This window comes from Bos grunniens, chromosome 25 (assembly GCF_055505025.1).
Source record: "Bos grunniens cultivar Pamir isolate PY7600 chromosome 25, Bosgru_T2T1.0, whole genome shotgun sequence".
Lineage (NCBI taxonomy): Eukaryota > Metazoa > Chordata > Mammalia > Artiodactyla > Bovidae > Bos > Bos grunniens.
The window spans coordinates 41,215,983-41,233,969 of NC_141189.1; the positions used below are offsets into that span (position 1 = coordinate 41,215,983).

A 17,987-nucleotide genomic window follows, 5' to 3' on the forward strand; every position below is an offset into this window, starting at 1 on the left:
GCCCCCCGGCGTGCTCAGGTGTCCCCCCTCCCCGAGGACCATCCCCACTCAGAGCCACAGTCTGTGCAACTTTTATTTCAATCAAGAAGTAATCAAATCTATGTACAGTCTAAAAACAGTGTAGAAAAGGTGAGTAAAAAGGCCCACAGTCCATCTGGAGTGAGGATGGAGGTGGGCCTGGCAAGCGTCGTACCTGGCACCCAGATGGGCTGGGCACTGTCCTGGCAGTGACAGTGACAGGGCCAAGCAGAGGGAGGCTCATGGGGCACAGGGCAGGGAGGGCACTGCCTGCCTGGCTGAGTCCCCATGGGGCAGGCAGAGACCCCAAGACCAGTCACTTGGCCCACCGGGCTTAGGCCTAGGTCAGGCCCAGAGGAAGCTGAGACCCGGCGTGGATTCTGTTAACAAGTCCACACCTGCAGGGGGAAGACTCCATTTCAAGTGCCACTTTGGCCATGCAGCCCCAAAGCCAGCTGCCATCCGTACCTGCCCCCAACAGCCCGGGCTGCTAGCTCCCACCTGCCTCCCTCGCTCCCACTTCCCCACACAGCCCCTGTGGATGGCCTGAGCCACGGTGCTGACCTTCACAGTGCTGTCCACGGCTCCGGAGAAGAGCCGGCCCCGGGACACGGCCAGCGCGGTCACACTGCCCTGGTGACGCAGCAGAGTCTGCGTGCAGATCATGTTGTCCATACTCCAGACCTGGGGACACATGGGACATGAGGACCGCCCAGGCCTGGCACCAGCCCTGAGCTGCCCCCTCCAGGCACTTGGCCAGCTCGTACCCTAAGAGACCGGTCATAGGATGCGCTGAAGACTTTGGTCTGGTCTGGCGTTGAGATGACTGCCAGGGCGTACACGGTGCCAACATGGCCTGTCAGGGTCCGCACCTGCTCCTTAGACTCGATGTCCCACACCTGGGGGGTGGCGCTGGCAGGTCAGAGGACACAGATGGGGGCGGACAGGGGCCCAGAGCCAGACGCCGCCCCCCTGCATCCGCTCTTACATGGATGAGGTTCTCGTAGGTGCCACAGACGATGTGGTGATTGGTCACAGCGATAGAGTAGACGCTGCCGCCAGACGTCTGCAGGACGTGGATGCAGTCGAGGGTCCGGATGTCCCAGATCTACGGGCAAGCGAGGCCACTTGGTCACAGGCCAGGCGGCCCACCCACGACCCAGGGTGCATGTGAGGGCCTCCCTGTGCTGGCCCAGTGGGGGCAGGGCAGACGGAGCCGGCTCGGGGTCGGGGGGGCCCACCTTGATTGTCTGGTAGGAGCCGCTGTACAGGTAGGTCTGGGCGGCCACCAGGGCTCGCACCCAGTGGTTGAGGCCAGTGAGCTCCTTCTTCAGCTTCAACTCTGTGCCCACGATGTCCCAGACCTGTGGGAGTGGCTGTGAGTGCAGGCCGGGGGGGCACCACCGGCACCGGCATGCACACACACCGCCCGGCCTGACCTTGATGGCCTTCAGGGAGCCGCTGAAGAGCATGTTGTGTGAGGACACCAGCGTGCACACCGGGTTGTCGTGGGCCCGGATCGTGTTCACCTTCTGTAGGTTCTGGATGTCCCATACCTGGTGGGAGATAGGCGTGAAGCCTGAGGCGCTGCCGAGCCCAGGCCCCAGTGGCACAGAGTGCCTGGGGCTCTCAGGCCCTGCCCGCCCGCCGGCCCCACTCACAATGATGGTGCAGTCGGCCGAGCCACTGTAGAGCTTGCACCTGGGGAAGGAAAGCCAGGGTGTCAGGGCGGGAGAAGCCAGCATCCCTGCTGACACCGCCCTGGCCGGGCCAAGCGAGCACTGGCCACCAGGAACCAGAGGCCTTGGCCATTGCCAGAACCACTACAGCTTCCTTGAGCCCAGCCTCGGTCTTCCCGCCTCAGCGAGAGGACCTTGGACGCGCCTGCCTGGCAAGCGTCTGACAGCTGAGGCGGGAGGTAATTACCCTTGTTAGCATTGCTGGCAGTCAAGCTGTTGCTTCCTGTGCGCCAGCATCTCACACCACATACACACTCACGCCCACAGCACACAGCCTCGTGACACATTCCAGGAGGGATGGTCTAGAAGGGGCACTCTGGGCTAGGGGGTGGCCGGGCCCTGTTGGCCAGCAGGAGCCTGCCTCCCCTCCGGTCCTGCCTGTCCTTGGCCACCTGAGGCTCTCCGGGGTCAGGGCTCTGCTCAGGGATGCACAGTGTCAGAGACGGAGGCCCCACGTACCACCACCCATGACTCGGCCCTGCTCAGGGTCCCAGGACTGGCGGACAAAGTCACTCTATGACACATGCAGCCACAGTCCACGTGGGCCCTGTGCTCAGTGGACACATGTGCGCCCACACTCACCCCTGGATGCAGAGGGCCAGGACAATGCCATCATGGCCCTCCAGCGTCTTCTGGCACTTGTAGGTGGTACACGTGTCCCACACCTGCAGAAACCAGGGTCAGGGCAGATCCCAGCAGGGCCAGCCTGGTGGCAGGGGGCACTACAGCACGAATGATGTGAGCAGAGAAAGCCCTGTCCATGGGCAGGCCTGGAGCTGGCAGAGGTTGGTGTGCCGTGCCCAGCCCTGCTGCTCCAGGCTGCCTGGCCCCTGGGCAGGCTGCTACCCACCTTGATGGTCTTGTCAGAGGACCCACTGAAGAGCAAGTCCCCCATGGAGTAGACGCAAAGACACCAGACGGGGCCCTGGTGGCCCACAAATGTTCCCTTGCACTTGAAGATCTGCTGTGGGTCATAGGCTGCAGAGAGACAGGAGGTATGAGGTGTCTGGGGGCCTGGGGACCGCGGGGCGGGCAGCAGGGGGCCCACACTCACAGCCGAGGATGCCCATGTTCAGCCGCGCGTTGATGTGGGACAGCTCGTCCTGTGGGGCCAAGAGCAGAGCAGAGCGTGGGATGGGTGGGGTCCCAATGGCCTTTCCTGCCCCAGGCAGGGCCCCCCAGCACAGACACCTAATCCTGAGTGGGAACAGGCCTTCTGCTGGGACCCACCCCACCCACCTCCCAGCATCCGGCCCCGCCCGTGGCCCCTGCCCGCTCACATTCAACATGGACGCGTCCCTCCGGAACTCCATGAGGTCCTCGCTGAGCTTGCTCTGGTTTTCATCCAGGACATCTGAGCGGCAGGGCAGGGGGTGTCAGGGACCCGGAAGCAGGGCTGAACCCCTGCACCCCCTGGGCCGGTCTCTCACCAAACTTGAGCTCCAGACTCTTCTCCAGCTGGTCTATCTTCTCCGAGAGCTTGCCCAGCATGGAGCGCAGGAAGGCAATCTCCTGGTCCTTCTGGGCCAGCGCCACGTGCATCTCATGGAAGCGGTCGTCTGTCTGCTGCAGGAACTCCTTCAGGCCCTCGAAGCGGCACGTCTCCAAGTGCGTCTCGTATGTGTCCTGGTTCCCGATGAACGTGCACCTGGAGGGATGGGACAGCTGTCCTGCCCACCTGCCCGCCAGGTGGCCCCTTCCCTCTGCCTCTCCAGCCCCAAGAGTCTCCCACAAACCCCACTTCTGTGCCGGGCCACTGCCCTGTGCACAGCCGCTCGCCCACCGCCCGTCCTGCCTCCCCCAGCAATCCAGCCGCCGCACTCCAGCCCAGAGCTCCTCCAGGGCTCCTGCTCCCCCTCACTGGCTTCCGCCCCGAAGAGCCAGCTGCTGCCGCCTCTGCTGGCCCCTTTCCCCTCTGCTCTCAACTCGCTGCTGCTGGTCCAGCTGCCAGAAGCCCTCTCCCAGGTCCGGGCCCGGCTTTTGTGCCCTTGCATGCATCAGTTCCCAGCTCCCCGGGCGCTGTGTCCCCACGGGGCTCGGGTCTCCTCAGCACCTGTACCTCGGTTTGTAATTACACAGTCGATGGTGTGGCTCCCGCTAAGGCCGTCTCCCCAGTGCCTGGTACTCAGGCGGCTCTCAGCCAAGGGTTGCTGAAGGAGGGGCCGTGACCGCCAGCCCAGGCCTGCCGCCCCCTGCGCCCGCCCCGCCCCGCCCCTGGCCCCGCCCCCGCCCCGCCCACTCACCCGTACTTGGAGTGGGGACACTTGATGTGCTCGCACTCCCTGAGGTGGGCCTCCAGGTTCATCTTGAGGAGGGGGGGGCAGCTGGGGTTGTTGGGGCAGCGCACAGGCCTGTAGTCACAGCTGCCCTCGTGGTCCCTGGAGGGGCGGCCGGGCGGCACGGCGTGCGGGCTGAGTCCCCAGCGGCCCCAGCTCTCGGGGGCCCCGGGGGGGCGGGGACTGGGGGCAGACGGGGGCCCTTACTTTCGAGCGCTGAGCTTGATGGTGAAGGGGCACCCTCGGGGGTCCACCTCGAAGACGGAGGGCTTCCCGCCCCCCACCGCCCGACAGCCGTGCCTGCAGTGGATGAAGAGCTCGCCGATCTGCTCGGCCACCGCGATGTTGTTCACCACCACCGTCAGCTTGGCGTTGTCCACGGGGCACTTCTCTGGGGGGGAGGGCACGCTGACCCCATGGCCTGCCCAGCCAGCCCCACCCCGGGGAGAGCATGCCCTGGTGGGCGGCGGGCCTGGAGCCTGCTCCCCGGCTGGGTGGGCTGAGCCTACACCAGGGGCCTCATCCTGGCGTCTACCTTCCCCTCTGGGGCTCCCAGAACAGGAAGGGACGCTCGGCTGGGCCACCAGGGACCACCACTAGGTGAGCAGTGGTGACAGAGGCCTCTTGGTGGACCCAGGAGTCTGGGGTAGTGCCGGGGGGCTGGGGACAGAGCGTGGAAAGGGCCAGCGGCTAAGGCCTGAGTCCGCGAGGCCAGCAGCCCTGACAGCGGGTGCTGCACCTGGGGGTCTCGCCCACACCCGCTGCGGGGAGGCCCCGAGCCTGGCCTGAGCGCTGGCCAGGAACTGCCGGTGGCGGAGGACTAGGGGGCTCCATCAGAGCTGGGACCCGGGTGGACCTCCCCAGAGGGACCTCCCCGCCACTGGGGACCCGGGTGGCCGGGCCTGGGCTGAGAGGGTCCTACCTGACTTCAAGGCGCATCTTCGGCAGAAGGTGTGCTGTGGGGACAACGGGCAGGTGGGGGCGCAGCCGCAGGGACCCCACCCCTCGCCCACTGCAGAGGGCACGTGCTGGGCGGCCAGACCGGGTGCCTCACGGTTCGGGGCTCACAGAGCACACAGGCTGGGAGGGCAGCTCACCCCACACGTGGTGATCACGGGGTCCTTGAACACGCTGCAGCAGAGCTGGCAGCACAGCTTCACCGAGGGCTGCTCGGCAAACACCAGCGGCTCCTGGAACCAAGCAGGGTGGGGTGAGGGGCGCCAGGGCTACGGGAACCCAACTCCCCGTCCCGCAGGCCGGGCTGCCCTCCTGGGGCGAGAGCACCTCGGCCGGGGTGTGTCCTGAGGGGAGCCCACTGAGGCCTAGGGCTCGAGGGGACTTGCGCATGGAGAGGCCCTCCAGCTGTGCCCACCCTCTCCCTGGGACTCAGACCAGAAGGGGCCCCAGGTGGGCCCCGCCTTTCCTGCCGAAAGCTGGTCCCCGGGCAGCCCCTGGGACGGGGAGAGAGAAGAACGTGCCTGGGGGACCCAGTCTGGGCCCCCAAGTCCCCGATGTGGACCTGTGCGGACAGGGAGCCTGAGGGGAAGGGGCCCCCACCGCCGGGCACGGGGAGGGCCCCCCACCGGCCACACCTACCGGCTCCTCCTCCTCCTCCGGCAGCGAGAATGTGGAGCGGAGGGACATGCTAGACTCAGAGTGCAGGGAGCGCACGGAGATGGCTGAGTCGGAGCGGCGAGGCGTGCTGATAGGGGGCTGCGGGCAGGGGGCCGACCATCAGCAGGCGGGAGGACCGGGCCAGGACCCCTGGCCCAGCGGGCGCCAGCCCAGTCCCCAGTGTGCTGAGGGGGCGAAGCCGGCCCCACGGTCCTGGCCCTGCCGTCAGGACGCCCACTCACGTTTGCCAACTTTCTTTGTGTAAATGGAGAGACTTCCTGCTATTCAATTCTACGAGGACACGCTCGGCCTGCTTCCTGCTTCCCGTGAGGGAATGTGGGCCGCAGAGGGGGCACCTCCACCAGCCAATCCCAGGGCGGGGGTGGCCACGGCCCCCAGAGTGCCAGAGGGAGGGGCTGGAAGGCTGGCTGCAGGGCTCCAGGGGCCCACGGGCTGTCCTGCCTGGGGACAGTAGCCCAAGCCAGGGAGGCTCCCGGGGTAGGGTGGACACCCCCACCAAACCCCAGCCCAGCCTCTGAGAGCAGGGGGGAGGGGCACAGGTGCTGGACTCTGCCTGAGCTTCCAGAGACACAAGGAGGGGTGCGCCAGGACAAGGGGCACCGTCCCTTCTTTCCTTCAGGGCCCAGAATCCTCCAGGAGAGATCCTACGAGAGCAACTGCTCCAGTCACTCCCATGCTCCTCTCTCACCCTCCCAAAGCCTCATTCAAGAGCCATAAACCACCTGCCTCCACGCCCAGCCCACCAGCCCCTCTGGGCCCGGCTGCTTCCTTCCAAGCCATGGCGGGTGCATAGACAGTTGGAAGGGTCCCCTCCCCACCAGCCCGAGGCACAAGACCGCTATGGGCCCAGGGAGGCTGGCCGGGTAGTGCCAGGGCCCGGCTTCCCGGCGTGCGGGCGGCAGAGATCCGTGTGCCCAGCATGCCCACAGACGGGCACCTCCCTCACCAGGGCAGCACCCGGCAGCCCAAGTGGCACGTTTGCATGGAAACACCACGTGAGGAGCGAGAGGGGAAAGTCAGAGGAAGTGAGTCAAACCATCCCCAGGGTAGCAATGGAAACCAGAGGGCGAGAACAGGTCCAGGCGGGAGGGGGGCCAAGCATGTGGGCTGGCCAGGCTCTCTCCCCCTGGCCGCCTGCCCGCTGTGGGGACCCCACTCCCCTTGAGTGCAGGGGCAGCTGCAGGTCTGGGCCGGGGGCAGGGCCACTGGCCCCAAACCTCAGGGCCCGGGAAGGTCCAGCTCCTCAGGGCCAGCAGCGGGCGTGGCCCGGGGGGGCCCGACAGCCGCCAAAGACCTGGTGTCCAGGTGGCCGCAGCTCCGGGCCCTCACAGCACGTGCCCACATCCAGAAGCCGCCAAAACCCAAGGATTTCACAGGGAATCCACTGTCCTCAAGGCCCAGCCAGGCAGGCAGGCAGGCCTACTGCTTCCAGCCTTGCTCCATGAACACGTCACAGGCCCTGGACACGTCACAGGCACCAGACACGTCACAGGTCCTGGGCACATCAAAGGCCCTGGGCACGTCATGGGCCCCAGACACAGAGGCAGGCAGAGCCCAGGGGAGGGGGCGAGTGCTTGGGGAGGGCCTAGTGCTGTTCTGGGCACATGAGTGTGTTTTTTGAATAATTAGAAATACTTTTTTTTTTTTTCCTATTAAACAGAAAACAAAGGCTGGCCACTGAGGAGAAAGCCTGGGTGCTGGGGGGTTAGCAGGGCTGTACAGCTGGCCAGAGGGAGGTCCGAGGCAAAGCAGGGGCAGCCCAGAGAGGTGGGCGAGGGTGAGAGCCCGAGGGTGACTGCGCCCCAGGCCCGCTACCCAGGCCCACCTTTGCTTCCCCTTGCAGCCCCAGAGCCTAGCGAAGGGCCAGTGGGCAGATTGGCAGGGAATGGCCACTGTGACCCTGGCCCCATGGCCTGGGCACTGACACCCAGCTCCAACTCTGCCCCAAACCCCTAAATCGGTAACCCCCGCCCGGGCCTACCTGCTGACTCCTGTCTGTGGTCAGGACCCCCAGGCTCAGGGCCCCTGCTTGCACCCAGCAACCCACACACACAGTCTCCACTCAGTAGGAGAGAAAGCTTCAAAGATGGGGATCAGACCTGGTCACCCTCCTGAATGAACGTTCCGTGGCTCCTACCACCCCCACAAGAGGAAGTCAAACGTCCAGACCTGCGGGCGCCACACCACCCAGCCCAGCCGCCCCTCGCCCCTCTGGAAACCCGGCCACAGGGGCTCAGGTCTTGGGGTGTCGCCGCGCTGGGCCCTGGCCTCACCGCTCTCTCCACCCTCACCTCTGAGCTCGAGGCGCTCCCTCCAGCTAAGCCTCCACCTTCACCTCCTCCTGGGCCTCTCTCTTGCCAGGCCCGCTCCCGAGGGCAGAGAGGAGCGTGGCGCAGACCTACCATGCTGTCCTCCTCGTCCCTCGGGGAGTAGGCCAGGGAGCTAGAGGAAGAGGGCGTCCTGCGGTGCTGTTTGTATGTGCTGGTCCCATCGGCTGCAAAGAGAAAGGGCCACGGTGGGCAGTGCGGGGAGGCCGGACTACCAGGGCTGGCTGCGGACGCTTCTGCACGTGGGCCAGGCGGGGGCCGCCCCGGACAGCCCTGGCACTGAGCCTAGAAGCCCCCTGCCCCCGCCCTGCCACCCCCAGGCAGAGAGGTCTGCGGCCCCTCAGCTGGTACAGCAGCCTGGTGGTCCAGGCCCCTCTCCGCCCACCTCCTCCTGCCTGTCACCTCAGCTGCCCAGAGAAGGCACTGGGCAGGGGTCCATGTGGGAACAGGGGTTCCCCTCTGAGTTGCTGCAGGCAGCAGCCGGAGGCGCACAATGGCCCCCACTGGTCTCGGGCCCACCCGGGCCCAGATGTCGCAACAGCCCCGAAGGCATGGGTGCATAATCCAGGCTTCAGTGGGCTGCCCTGTGAGTGGCCCTGGGTCCCTGCCTGGAATCAGACAGCCTGGGCGGGGCAGCTGGGCAGGCCTGGTTGCTGGCTCTGCCCCGCCCCAACACTGAGGGGGTGCTGGGTGGGACAGGCCCCGTCGGCCTCTGCCTGGGAGCTCTTGTCTGCCAAGGCAGCGTGCCACGCAGCTTCTAAAGGCCGATGAGAAATCAGAGACCCAAGAGATGCGGGTGGGGGGGATGTGTATTTGCTTTTCCCTCAGAAAAGAACATTTAAGGAAAAAAAAGAGGGCTCTTTTAGAGCCCCCAGGTTGGGGGGTCATTTGGCAGAAGCAAGGATCCTGGGCCAGCAGACGTGCGCGGTGGGCTGGCGGCCCCACCACCAAGTGTATCCAGAGAAAATCCTGGAGAAGCAGCTAAAACACTACTTTAATTAACAGCTGGTGCACTCTGAGGTGGAGCTTCCCACTCGCTCAGTAGTAAAGAACCTGCCGGCAATGCAGGAGCCGCAGCAAACATGGGTTCAATCCCTGGGTGGGGAAGACTCCGTGGAGGAGGGCATGGCAACCCACCCCAGTGTTCTTGCCTGGACAATCCCAAGGACAGAGGAGCCTGGTGGGCTACAGTCCATGGGGTCACGGAGTTGGACACGGCTGAGGTGACTTAGCACGCAAGTGTGTGCTGCGAGGAGAGGCAGAGCCCTGAAGAGGCAAAAGGACGAGCGGTCCTGCCTGGAGGGGCCACGTGCCATCTCCAGGGAAGAGGCTGTGCCTTCGAGTGCTGGTTCCTCCCCACCTCCCAGACACACACGCTGGGGGCTCCCCAAGGGACCGGACTCCAGGAAGGAGCCCAGGAGTCTGTCCTGCCACCATCCCAGGCCCGGCCTGTCCCCGAGCCCGACCCTAAGAGCCTGGGCTGGGATGAGTCAGGGGTCACTTGATCAGGGACGGGGTGTGAAATGGTGCCCACTCAGAGAGGCGGCGGGCAGGGCTCCGCGAGGAGGTGTAGGGGGACCTGGGGGCAGGCAGCGGGATGGCGGACTGCTTCCCTGGCCCAGGCTGGTCTGGGCTCCCAGGCTCACCTTTTGTGATGGTGGTGACAGCCGAAAAGGCGGGACCGAACGTGGTTTCCATTCTGGTCTGGAGAGAGAATGAATGTGACTCGGCCCCGACCCCGCGGAGGATGTGGCCACACATGTGGATACGGGCTGACACGCTGTCCCACTAAGGAGCCCGCGTGCACACACACTCGCAGACACACCAACCACACACGTGGCACAGCCCACCCGAGGGACCTCCAGGGATGGACTGGGTGTTCTGGAAAGCCCCCCAGGGCCCTGGGTGTGTGGGGTGAGCACGAGGCGTGCCCAGAGGCGACCCTCCCTGGGGTTGGCCCTTACCCCGGCCGTGTCTGGGGTGGGAAGGTTGCTCGGCCCCCCGGAGAAGCGGTTGTAGCGGGCGCCCTTGCCCGAGCTCATGCTCTAGAGCGGCATCCAGGCTCCTCGGGCGGCGTCCCCTGTGGGCAGAACAGACACAGGGCTCCAGACGGTGGCCCAAGCCCTGCTGGTTGGCAGGGCTGCTCCGGCCGGCCTGGCTCCACCACCAATCCCAACAAGGGTGGGTTCCTGCAGTCAAAGCCCCCTCCCCTCCCACCTGCCCCAGGTGTAGACAGGCCAGAGGGAAGGAGGCGGCCCGGGGGTTGTGGGGGGGGGGGCAGGAGCTGGTGCTCAGTTCCACCTTGCTCCAAGGCTTAGCCCTTGGGAAAAGCCAGCCAGCTCTGCCACCCACCTCCTCACTCCTGCTCTGTCTGCTCACCGGGGTCCAAGGTCAGGATGCCCCTGGGGCCAAGGCTGGGCCAGCCTCAGGCTATTTCCTGCCAGGGCAGCTGTGGCCACGCCCCAGGGGACCTGTTGGGTGGTGCCCCGCCCCTCACCAGCCACACCACACACAGAAAGCCCCTTCAGGCAGGAGAGGAGCGCAGAGCTCAGGCTCTTGATGGTGTGCAGGTCACCCACCCCAGGAACAGAGCATGACTCTGCTTGCCCCCCAGAGTGACTCAATCTCAAGGGCTGGGGTAAGCAGGTAGCAAAGAGACGGTGCTGTGGGCATCACCCCCGGTTTCTGGGGACTCCCACCCAATAAGAGAGGAGCTAGGGTGGGCCCAGGGAGAGCTAGCCAGGCCTGGGTGTAAGCAGATCCCGTCAGCTGCCCACAGAGGACGGGCCCTCCAGGAGGGCAGCTCCACTCCCAAGACAGTGCCCACCCTGACAGGGCCATCTGATGTGAAGAACTGATTCACTGGAAAAGACTCTGACGCTGGGAAAGATTGAAGGCAGGAGGAGAAAGGGGCGACAGAGGATGATGGTTGGAAGGCACCACCGACTCCATGGACCTGAGTTTGAGTAAACTCCGGGAGTTGATGATGGACAGGGAGGCCTGGCATGCTGCAGTCCATGGGGTTGCAAAGAGTCGACAAGACTGAGTGACTGAACTGAACTAAACTGAGGTGGCCGTATCAGCAGACTCCACCCGCCCCCCGCCCCACCCCCCACCCCGCCGCCCCCAGAGCAGTGTGCCTGACATCAGGACCTGCTGCGTCTGCAGCCAGGAGCACTGTGTCCCCCACAGCAGTCGGCTGTGCTGAGAGCCCTGCACAGGGAGGAAGGCCACACGCCCAGGCCCCTTCACCAAGCCCGCATGACCTCTGCACCTTGGGAGACCTCCAGCAGCCTCCCCTGGACACACACCACAGGCTCATCACCCAGCGCCTGGTCCAGCCATCAGACCAGCATTAGGAATGGCTCTCCCCATGTTGCAGGGCAGGCAGGGGCCCATCTAGTGGTCTGGGGGTCCTGCAGGACCCCAAGGCTCCAAGGGGAAGGACAACCTATCCCCCCACGAGAAGGTAGGAGATGCTCTATGCCCCCCATGTGAGTCCAGCAGACAGCAAGGCACAGTCCAGTTGGTTCTGGCACTTTCCACACCAGGCCCTCCTGACCTGGCTCCTCCAGCAACAACCACGCCCCCCACAACGGCCAAGCAGTATGCCCTGGGGCCCACCCGGCAGGACAGCAGGGAGGGGTTGACTCTAAAGCTCTCCTCACTTCTCCCCAGCTGCACCCCTCCAAAGACCACCTCTCGCCACAGGCCCAAGTTTTGAGACTCAGGCCTTGACACGGTGGCTCTCAGCCCCCACAGGTGGCATTGCCATGAGGCACCTCGCCCACCTGCAGGGCTCTGAGTGCCTGAGGTGTCCCCAGAGCTTGGCCAAAGCCTCCCCCTCCTGCCTGCTGCTGGCCCTGCTGTGACTCAAAGGGCTTGCCCCCCCACATACCCCCCCTTCTCTGTGGCTTCTTCTCTAGGGGGTAACAGGGGCTCTGGAAGCCCACCTCCAGCACCCCTGTGGGTCTCCCTATTAAGTAGGAAGTCCTGGGGGCTGCCCTGCTAGGAGTAAGGCCACTGGGCTGTAGCTGCGTGAGGCCCAGCCAGCGCCAGCACTCAACCCATCCGCGCAAAGCGCTCCACCCCTTTGGGGGAACCCGCGGCTGGCTCTGGGTGGCCGCTGGCTGACACTGACCTGGATTTTACAATCATCTGCTCCCTCCGCTGCAAGCTCCCCGGGGCCACGAGGCCAGCTGCCGGCTGCAGAGAGTGGCACCCACGGTCCGGGCAGCCGTGACCCTGGCAGGCGCTCCCCCCAGGCCACAGCCAGCCTGCCCGCCCCCTCGGGGGTGCCGGTTGCCTGAGCGCCTGTTGCAGTGGCGGTCTGGCTGTCCCACTCCGAAGTGAAGTAAACAGAAAGGCACGCAGGACTTGCAGGCAACATGCAAATCAGCCGGAAAGTCCCCAGACAGCCAATAGGGTCAGGCGGGGCAATGACACAGGAGCCGGCAGGGGACAGACCGGACAGGACTGGCCCCGTGAGCCGGGCTGAGAGAGGGAAGGACGGAGGGAATCACTTCCCAGTTCACGGGGTTCAGTGCACCGCCCCGGCCCTGGATGATGGGGGACCTTGGTCGTCCCACCCACCCGTGCGCCCTGGATGGTGGGAGGACCCTGTCCGTTCTGTCCACCCGTGCGCCCTGGATGGTGGGGGGAACCCTTCCGCCCCACCCACTCATGCACCCTGGACGGCGTGCGGGGGCGGGAGGGAGGGGACTGTCGCCCCGCCCACCCTGCTCACCCCAGATGGTGGGGCACCCTGCTCGCCCCGCCCACCCGGAACGCTGAGATTGCATCCAGAGCTTCTTGGAATGGAGCGAGATGCCCCCCGGCCCGCCCTCAGGCCCCCCAGGGGCTGCATTTCGTAATAACAGTCCTCCCCAGTATCCTCTTCCTGGAGGCCAAAACCCCAGAAACGCAAGAGCACAGCTCAGCACTCCGTGGGCTGGGGCTCCATTGAGGCCAGCCCAGGGGTGTGCCCTGGCCCCAGGGGAGGAGGCCCCTTCCCCACCCCACAGTCAGCCTGAGGCTCCTAGACAGGCAGGACGTTGTCAACAGAGAGAATCCTCACCCACGCCAGAACCTGGCCCTTGATAAACTGGGAAAAGCTGTGGGCTGGCAGACCAGGGAGACCCCACCCAGGGTGGAGGAGGGCCAGAAAGCGCGCCCCCTCACCCTCCCTCCTTCCCGGCCAAGGCACCTCAGCACAGTCTGGGGGCTGGATTCAGAGATCTTATCCCTGAGAAAGGCCCCAGTCCTGATGGAAATAGGGTGTCCACCTGGGGTGAGGCTGTAGGGCTGGAGGACCAAGAAGAGCCCCTCCCCTGCCTCGCCTGAGCGGGTGTCAACGCCCAGGGGTCCTTGGCCACCCACACCCATGTCTAAGGGTGTCCTGGGGCCTGGGGTGCATTCACTGCCCAATGAGGAACTAGCAATTCGCCCCAAATGCCCCAGCGCCTGAACTTCTCCATCCACCCGGCTTCAGGAAAGCCCCCCGCCCACTCCTCTGATCAGCCTCCCTGGGAGGGAGCCCAAAGGGATCTGCTGGGGCGTCCCCTTCAGGAGTGTGGGACATGACGCCCCTTCCCCTCAGGAAATACCCAGAGGGCTGTGGGGGGCATCCATGGTCAGCAGGGTGGCCAGACGAGGTCGAGATCTGCCTCGAGACAGCTGCTCCAACAGCCCAAGCAGCGGGTGTGGTGGGGTCCCCTGAACAGCACGTGCTGAGGCAGCAGGCAGTGGATTGGCCTCTAAACGCCATTAAGCCACACATTTGATGCTGACTACCCCGGGGGGGGGGGGGGGGGGGTGGCTCGGAGGAGCTGTGTGTGCAGCCTCGGCCTCACCTGTAGACCACACAGCCCCAGGTAAGCCCTGCCCCGGGGCCCTGGCCCAAGCCCAGGCCAGGCTGCCAAGTCCTATAGAGACAGGCCCGGTTGCCATAGCAAAGCTACACACACTTCCCGTCACTGTTCCCTGCGTCTCCTTAATATGCTTTTTCCGTCCCAGACAGGCAGGCTGTGACTGTCAGGGGTCCCCTCGGACCCCAGCGCACCCTGGTCTGGCGCCTGCCCAGCCACCTTCCCTCCCAGCGCTTGGCCCAGGCCTTCGGCCTCTACTCTCCATCCTGCCCCTGGCACCCATAGCCCAGACTCCACTGAGGTGTCAGAGCAGCCCGAGACACCTGCTGTGGCCTGCCCTCCCCAGGGCTCTGCCTCCTTGCCTCTTCCACCCAGCCTCCTGGCCTTTCCTGTCCAGGGGCAGCCTCTCCAGCCTGCCCAGCCCCTCCTGCACCACAGCCCAGCCTTAACCTCTACTTGGCAATGGAAATGCCTTCCTGTCCCCACCCGCCCTGGGGGCCAGCCTCATCCCCCCCAATCCTTTCTTCCCCATATCTGAGGACCATGTATGAGGTCAGGGCCTGGCCCAGCCTGTGGGACGTCCAGAGGGCTTCCTGGAGGAAGGGGCTGGCCAGATCCAGTGCAGGGAGAGAATGTGCTGGAAAGAGGTGGCATTCATCCTCCTCTCTCAGTGTCCAGCTGCAGGGCTGCTTTTTCCTGCCCACACCCTCCCTCCACCACAGGGCCCAGCAAGCCCCAACAGCTGTCCTAAATCAGGAGTCTAAACTCGTGGAGACAGGCCCGGAGCCTTGACCTAAGAGCCACGTGGCTGGTAGTCCCTGGGCCCCGTGTGCACCTCCAGGCTCACCTGGCCGTGGTCTCATTGCTCCCGGTGTGGCTTCTGTCTCCTGGGTTTCCTCCTTCTTGCTTCCCAGTGGAAGTGGGGGAGGGCATGCAGGCTCTGGGCCAGATCTGGGTCTGGAGGTGACCAGCCCACGCCCCTCAGCCCTCAGGCACACCCCTCCAGTCCTGGTGTCTGCTGGGATGCTCCTCCTTGCTCTCAGGGGCTCCTGGGAATGTCCATCCCCAAAAGACTTTCAGACAGCCCACTTCCTCCTGCCCAAGCGGCTAAGGGCCAGGTGTGCACAGTGGCGTCAGCACCAGCCCCACCTGACTCGACGCTCCCCTGGGGAGGACCATCTCTTCAGACTCAGGGCTAGCACACGGGGACACTGAGGACATCAGTTGAGAGGGATTGGTGGGTCTGTCTTCATGGATCCCCCCGCATAAGCCAGCTAGAGGCCTGAAATGCTGGGTGCCCACCCGCAAGTGCTAGGCTTAGGGAGACCTGAGTTCAAACCCCACCTCTGCCACTTGGCAAGTGTGCAACTTCGGGCAAGTAGTGTGCCTGCCTGGTCCTCAGGTTTCTTCCCCCGTTAAATGGACTGGCTCCACCCAAGTCTGGAAAGAACTGTGAGAGATGCCACGTGAGTTAGCAACGAAGGCTCCACCGACATCAGCTCCTTCTTGAGAACTGAAAACAGAGCTGCAAGGTCATCGCAGGCACAGACAGCCAGCAAGAGATCAGGGCCGAGGCTGACCAAAGTCCTGTTCCTTCTGCTTCCTCTGTGGCAGCTAGCAAACCAAGGGGCCCCACCTTGCAGGTAAACCAGCCCCTCCCCAAGCCAGCAAGAGGCTGGATCATCGTGTCTGGGCAGCCAAAGCCTCCAAAGTGGCTCAGGCCCTTCAGCCACATCCTCCTCCATTTCCCAAACTGCCTATTCCTTTGTCCAGCCAACTGGCCAAGGTTCACACCCGACTCTGGAGAAGCCAGGAGCCTGAGCAGGGGGCAGAGAGGAGGCAGAGGGTCAGAAGTACCACTGAGCTGCTCAACCTGCCAAAGGCACTTTTCCAGGTGTTCCTGTCTGCTGTTAGGCAATGCTAAAGAGCGTGATCTTTTTCATTTGTTTCCAGAGGTAACATGACACACAACCATAGTGGAGTCACTCCACAGAGAACCTCAGCTCAAGCTCCTTCCTGGCTGGGCTCTTATCAACCAGGTAGCCCATGTCCCGGCTCTTCCTGCTCCGAGGGAGGAGGGTCTGGCTTCCTGGAGGCAGTGCTGTTATAGCATGCAGGCACCTCAAGACACAGGGACTAGGGTTTCCATGAAGCAGCTTGGATGCCCAGAGCAGTGCAAGGGGGGATTTATGACAGAGAGGAGAAGAGGTGTGGGAAGGGAGCTGCTGCTGCTGCTAAGTCGCTTCAGTCGTGTCCGACTCTGTGCGACCCCATAGACGGCAGCCCACCAGGCTCCCCCGTCCCTGGGATTCTCCAGGCAAGAACAGTGGAGTGGGTTGCCATTTCCTTCTCCAATGCATGAAAGTGAAAAGTGAAAGTGAAGTCGCTCAGTCGTGTCCAACGCTAGCGACCCCATGGACTACAGCCCACCAGGCTCCTCCGTCCAAGGGATTTTCCAGGCAAAAGTACTGGAGTGGAGTGCCATTGCCTTCTCCGGTGGGAAAGGAGAGGCCCAAAGAAATGTGGAAGAGAGATGCCACATGCTTGCCAAAGGCAGCCCCCAGGAGAGGGGGCCTGTGTGTACATGAGGAGAGGTCTGAGGGATGGGAGAAGGGGACACTGATGAGCAGCACAAAGCTCTAAGCAAGGGACATAGCTCAGTGGGGTGGAAACCCTCCCCACCCCCAACAAGAGCAGGACCCCAGACTCAGCCCCAGCTGACCGTCCTGACCTGGCTCAAGATAACCTGGCCCAGGCAGCCAGACCCAAGTGAGGATTAGAAGAGGAAGCCCCCCTTCCCCGACACACACAATCCAGCCTCCTCATGCTCTCCTTCCCCAGCAAAGCCAGCAGTCCATCCTCCGCACACAACCAGAGGCGCTTGACTAGACAGACCTGACCCCGGCTCTCCTGTGCTCGAGTTCCCCAACAGCCTCCCTTGTGAGCACCACGCAGCCTTCATCCTGCACTCTGGCCTGGCCTTACCACTTCACCTCTCACCCCATCGCCAGAACCCGCTGGCATCCTCTGAGCTTTCTCATCCTGGGCCTTTGCAGTCCCTTTTCTCTGCCCAACACGCTTTTCCAGCAACTTCCCAGGACAGGCTGCTTGCTGGAGGTGCCCCTCCTCAAGCCCTTCAGGAGCCCCCAGTACTGTCTCTCTCTCGTTTCTTTCCGTTTTTCATAGCCCCTGTCACAGATCCTCATGACTGTGTCTGTGTATTGTGGGGGGACCCCCAATCACCGGTTCTGAAAAGGGGGGACGCTTGGAAATGGCTGGAGACATTTTTGGTTGTCACACCGGGGGCGAGGGAGGCTACTGGCATCTGGTGGGTGGAGCCCAGGGATAGTGATCAACACGCTACAAGGCACAGCGGGCAGTGACGATGGGCGCGAAGTGCCAAGAGGGGCGAGGCTGAAAAATCCTCCTCGAGAAGAGTACAGGAAAACTGGGGTCTCGCTCTCCGCAGTCTCCCCGCGCCTGTGACAGTGCTGGGCACCCAGCGGCGAACCGTAAACGGAGGAAGAAGGAGCGAATAAAGAAAAGAACGGAGGAGAGGAGCGAGCGATGGCCCAGCTGACAGACAGACAAACGCACGGACGAGGGAAACCCCGGCGCGCCTGAGCCCCGCCCCCCAGGCCCGAACCCTTCCCGGGGCCCCAAACGCCGGGCCCCTCCCTCCACCGCGCGGACCGAAGGCGCGAGCCCCGGGCCCGGCACGCCGCGCGGACACTCACCCGCCCTTGGACGCTCGAGAACGGGAGCGCCACCCTCTCGCCTCATCGTGCCCCCTCGGCCGCCGGCCGGGGAAGGGACGGGCCGCTCGAGCCGGAAGCGCGCCGGTGCGCTGCCCGCCGGGAATTGTAGTTCCCCGGCTCTCGCGGCCCCAGGTGGCCGCCTTCCCCTCGACTCTTCAGGAACTACGACTTCCGGCGGCTCGGACGTCGCAGGGATGGATTGGTGGCTTCGGAATCACTCTATGTTGCAGATCGGGCTCTGATTGGCTGGGTGTATCCGTCAGTCACAGCTAGGTTCAATGGCCTCTGCAAAAGGGTGGGGCTTAAGGGGTCTGGTGCTGGAGCCCGCTCCCGAAAAAGATGCCAGGGCTCGGTTGGCGGAGACAGG

At 64.3% G+C, this 17,987-nt stretch overlaps 1 protein-coding gene across 6 annotated transcripts; it reads right to left on the minus strand.

Moving 5' to 3' along the window:
- Positions 1–55: 55 nt before the first annotated feature.
- TRAF7 (TNF receptor associated factor 7) lies at positions 56–17,663 on the minus strand. 6 transcript variants are annotated; one of them, XM_086376253.1, is made up of 22 exons: positions 15,207–15,313; positions 14,710–14,911; positions 9,960–10,075; positions 9,642–9,699; positions 8,071–8,162; positions 5,630–5,746; positions 5,131–5,223; positions 4,956–4,989; positions 4,241–4,424; positions 4,001–4,135; positions 3,188–3,405; positions 3,038–3,111; positions 2,812–2,860; positions 2,608–2,735; positions 2,340–2,422; positions 1,680–1,719; positions 1,458–1,574; positions 1,260–1,382; positions 1,007–1,126; positions 786–917; positions 583–702; positions 56–416 (listed from the first exon to the last, which is right to left on the minus strand). In XM_086376253.1, exons 3-22 carry the CDS (start codon positions 10,035–10,037, stop codon positions 402–404), a joined length of 2,010 nt encoding a protein of 669 aa, XP_086232379.1. In that variant the 5' UTR covers positions 10,038–10,075; positions 14,710–14,911; positions 15,207–15,313; the 3' UTR covers positions 56–401. The 6 variants fall into 6 exon arrangements, with proteins under 6 accessions (XP_086232379.1, XP_086232380.1, XP_086232376.1 ...); XM_086376254.1 differs by lacking the exons at positions 14,710–14,911; positions 15,207–15,313 and adding an exon at positions 17,600–17,663 and having other exon boundaries at positions 4,007–4,135; XM_086376250.1 differs by lacking the exons at positions 14,710–14,911; positions 15,207–15,313 and adding an exon at positions 17,600–17,663.
- Between the last annotated feature and the right edge of the window lie 324 nt (positions 17,664–17,987).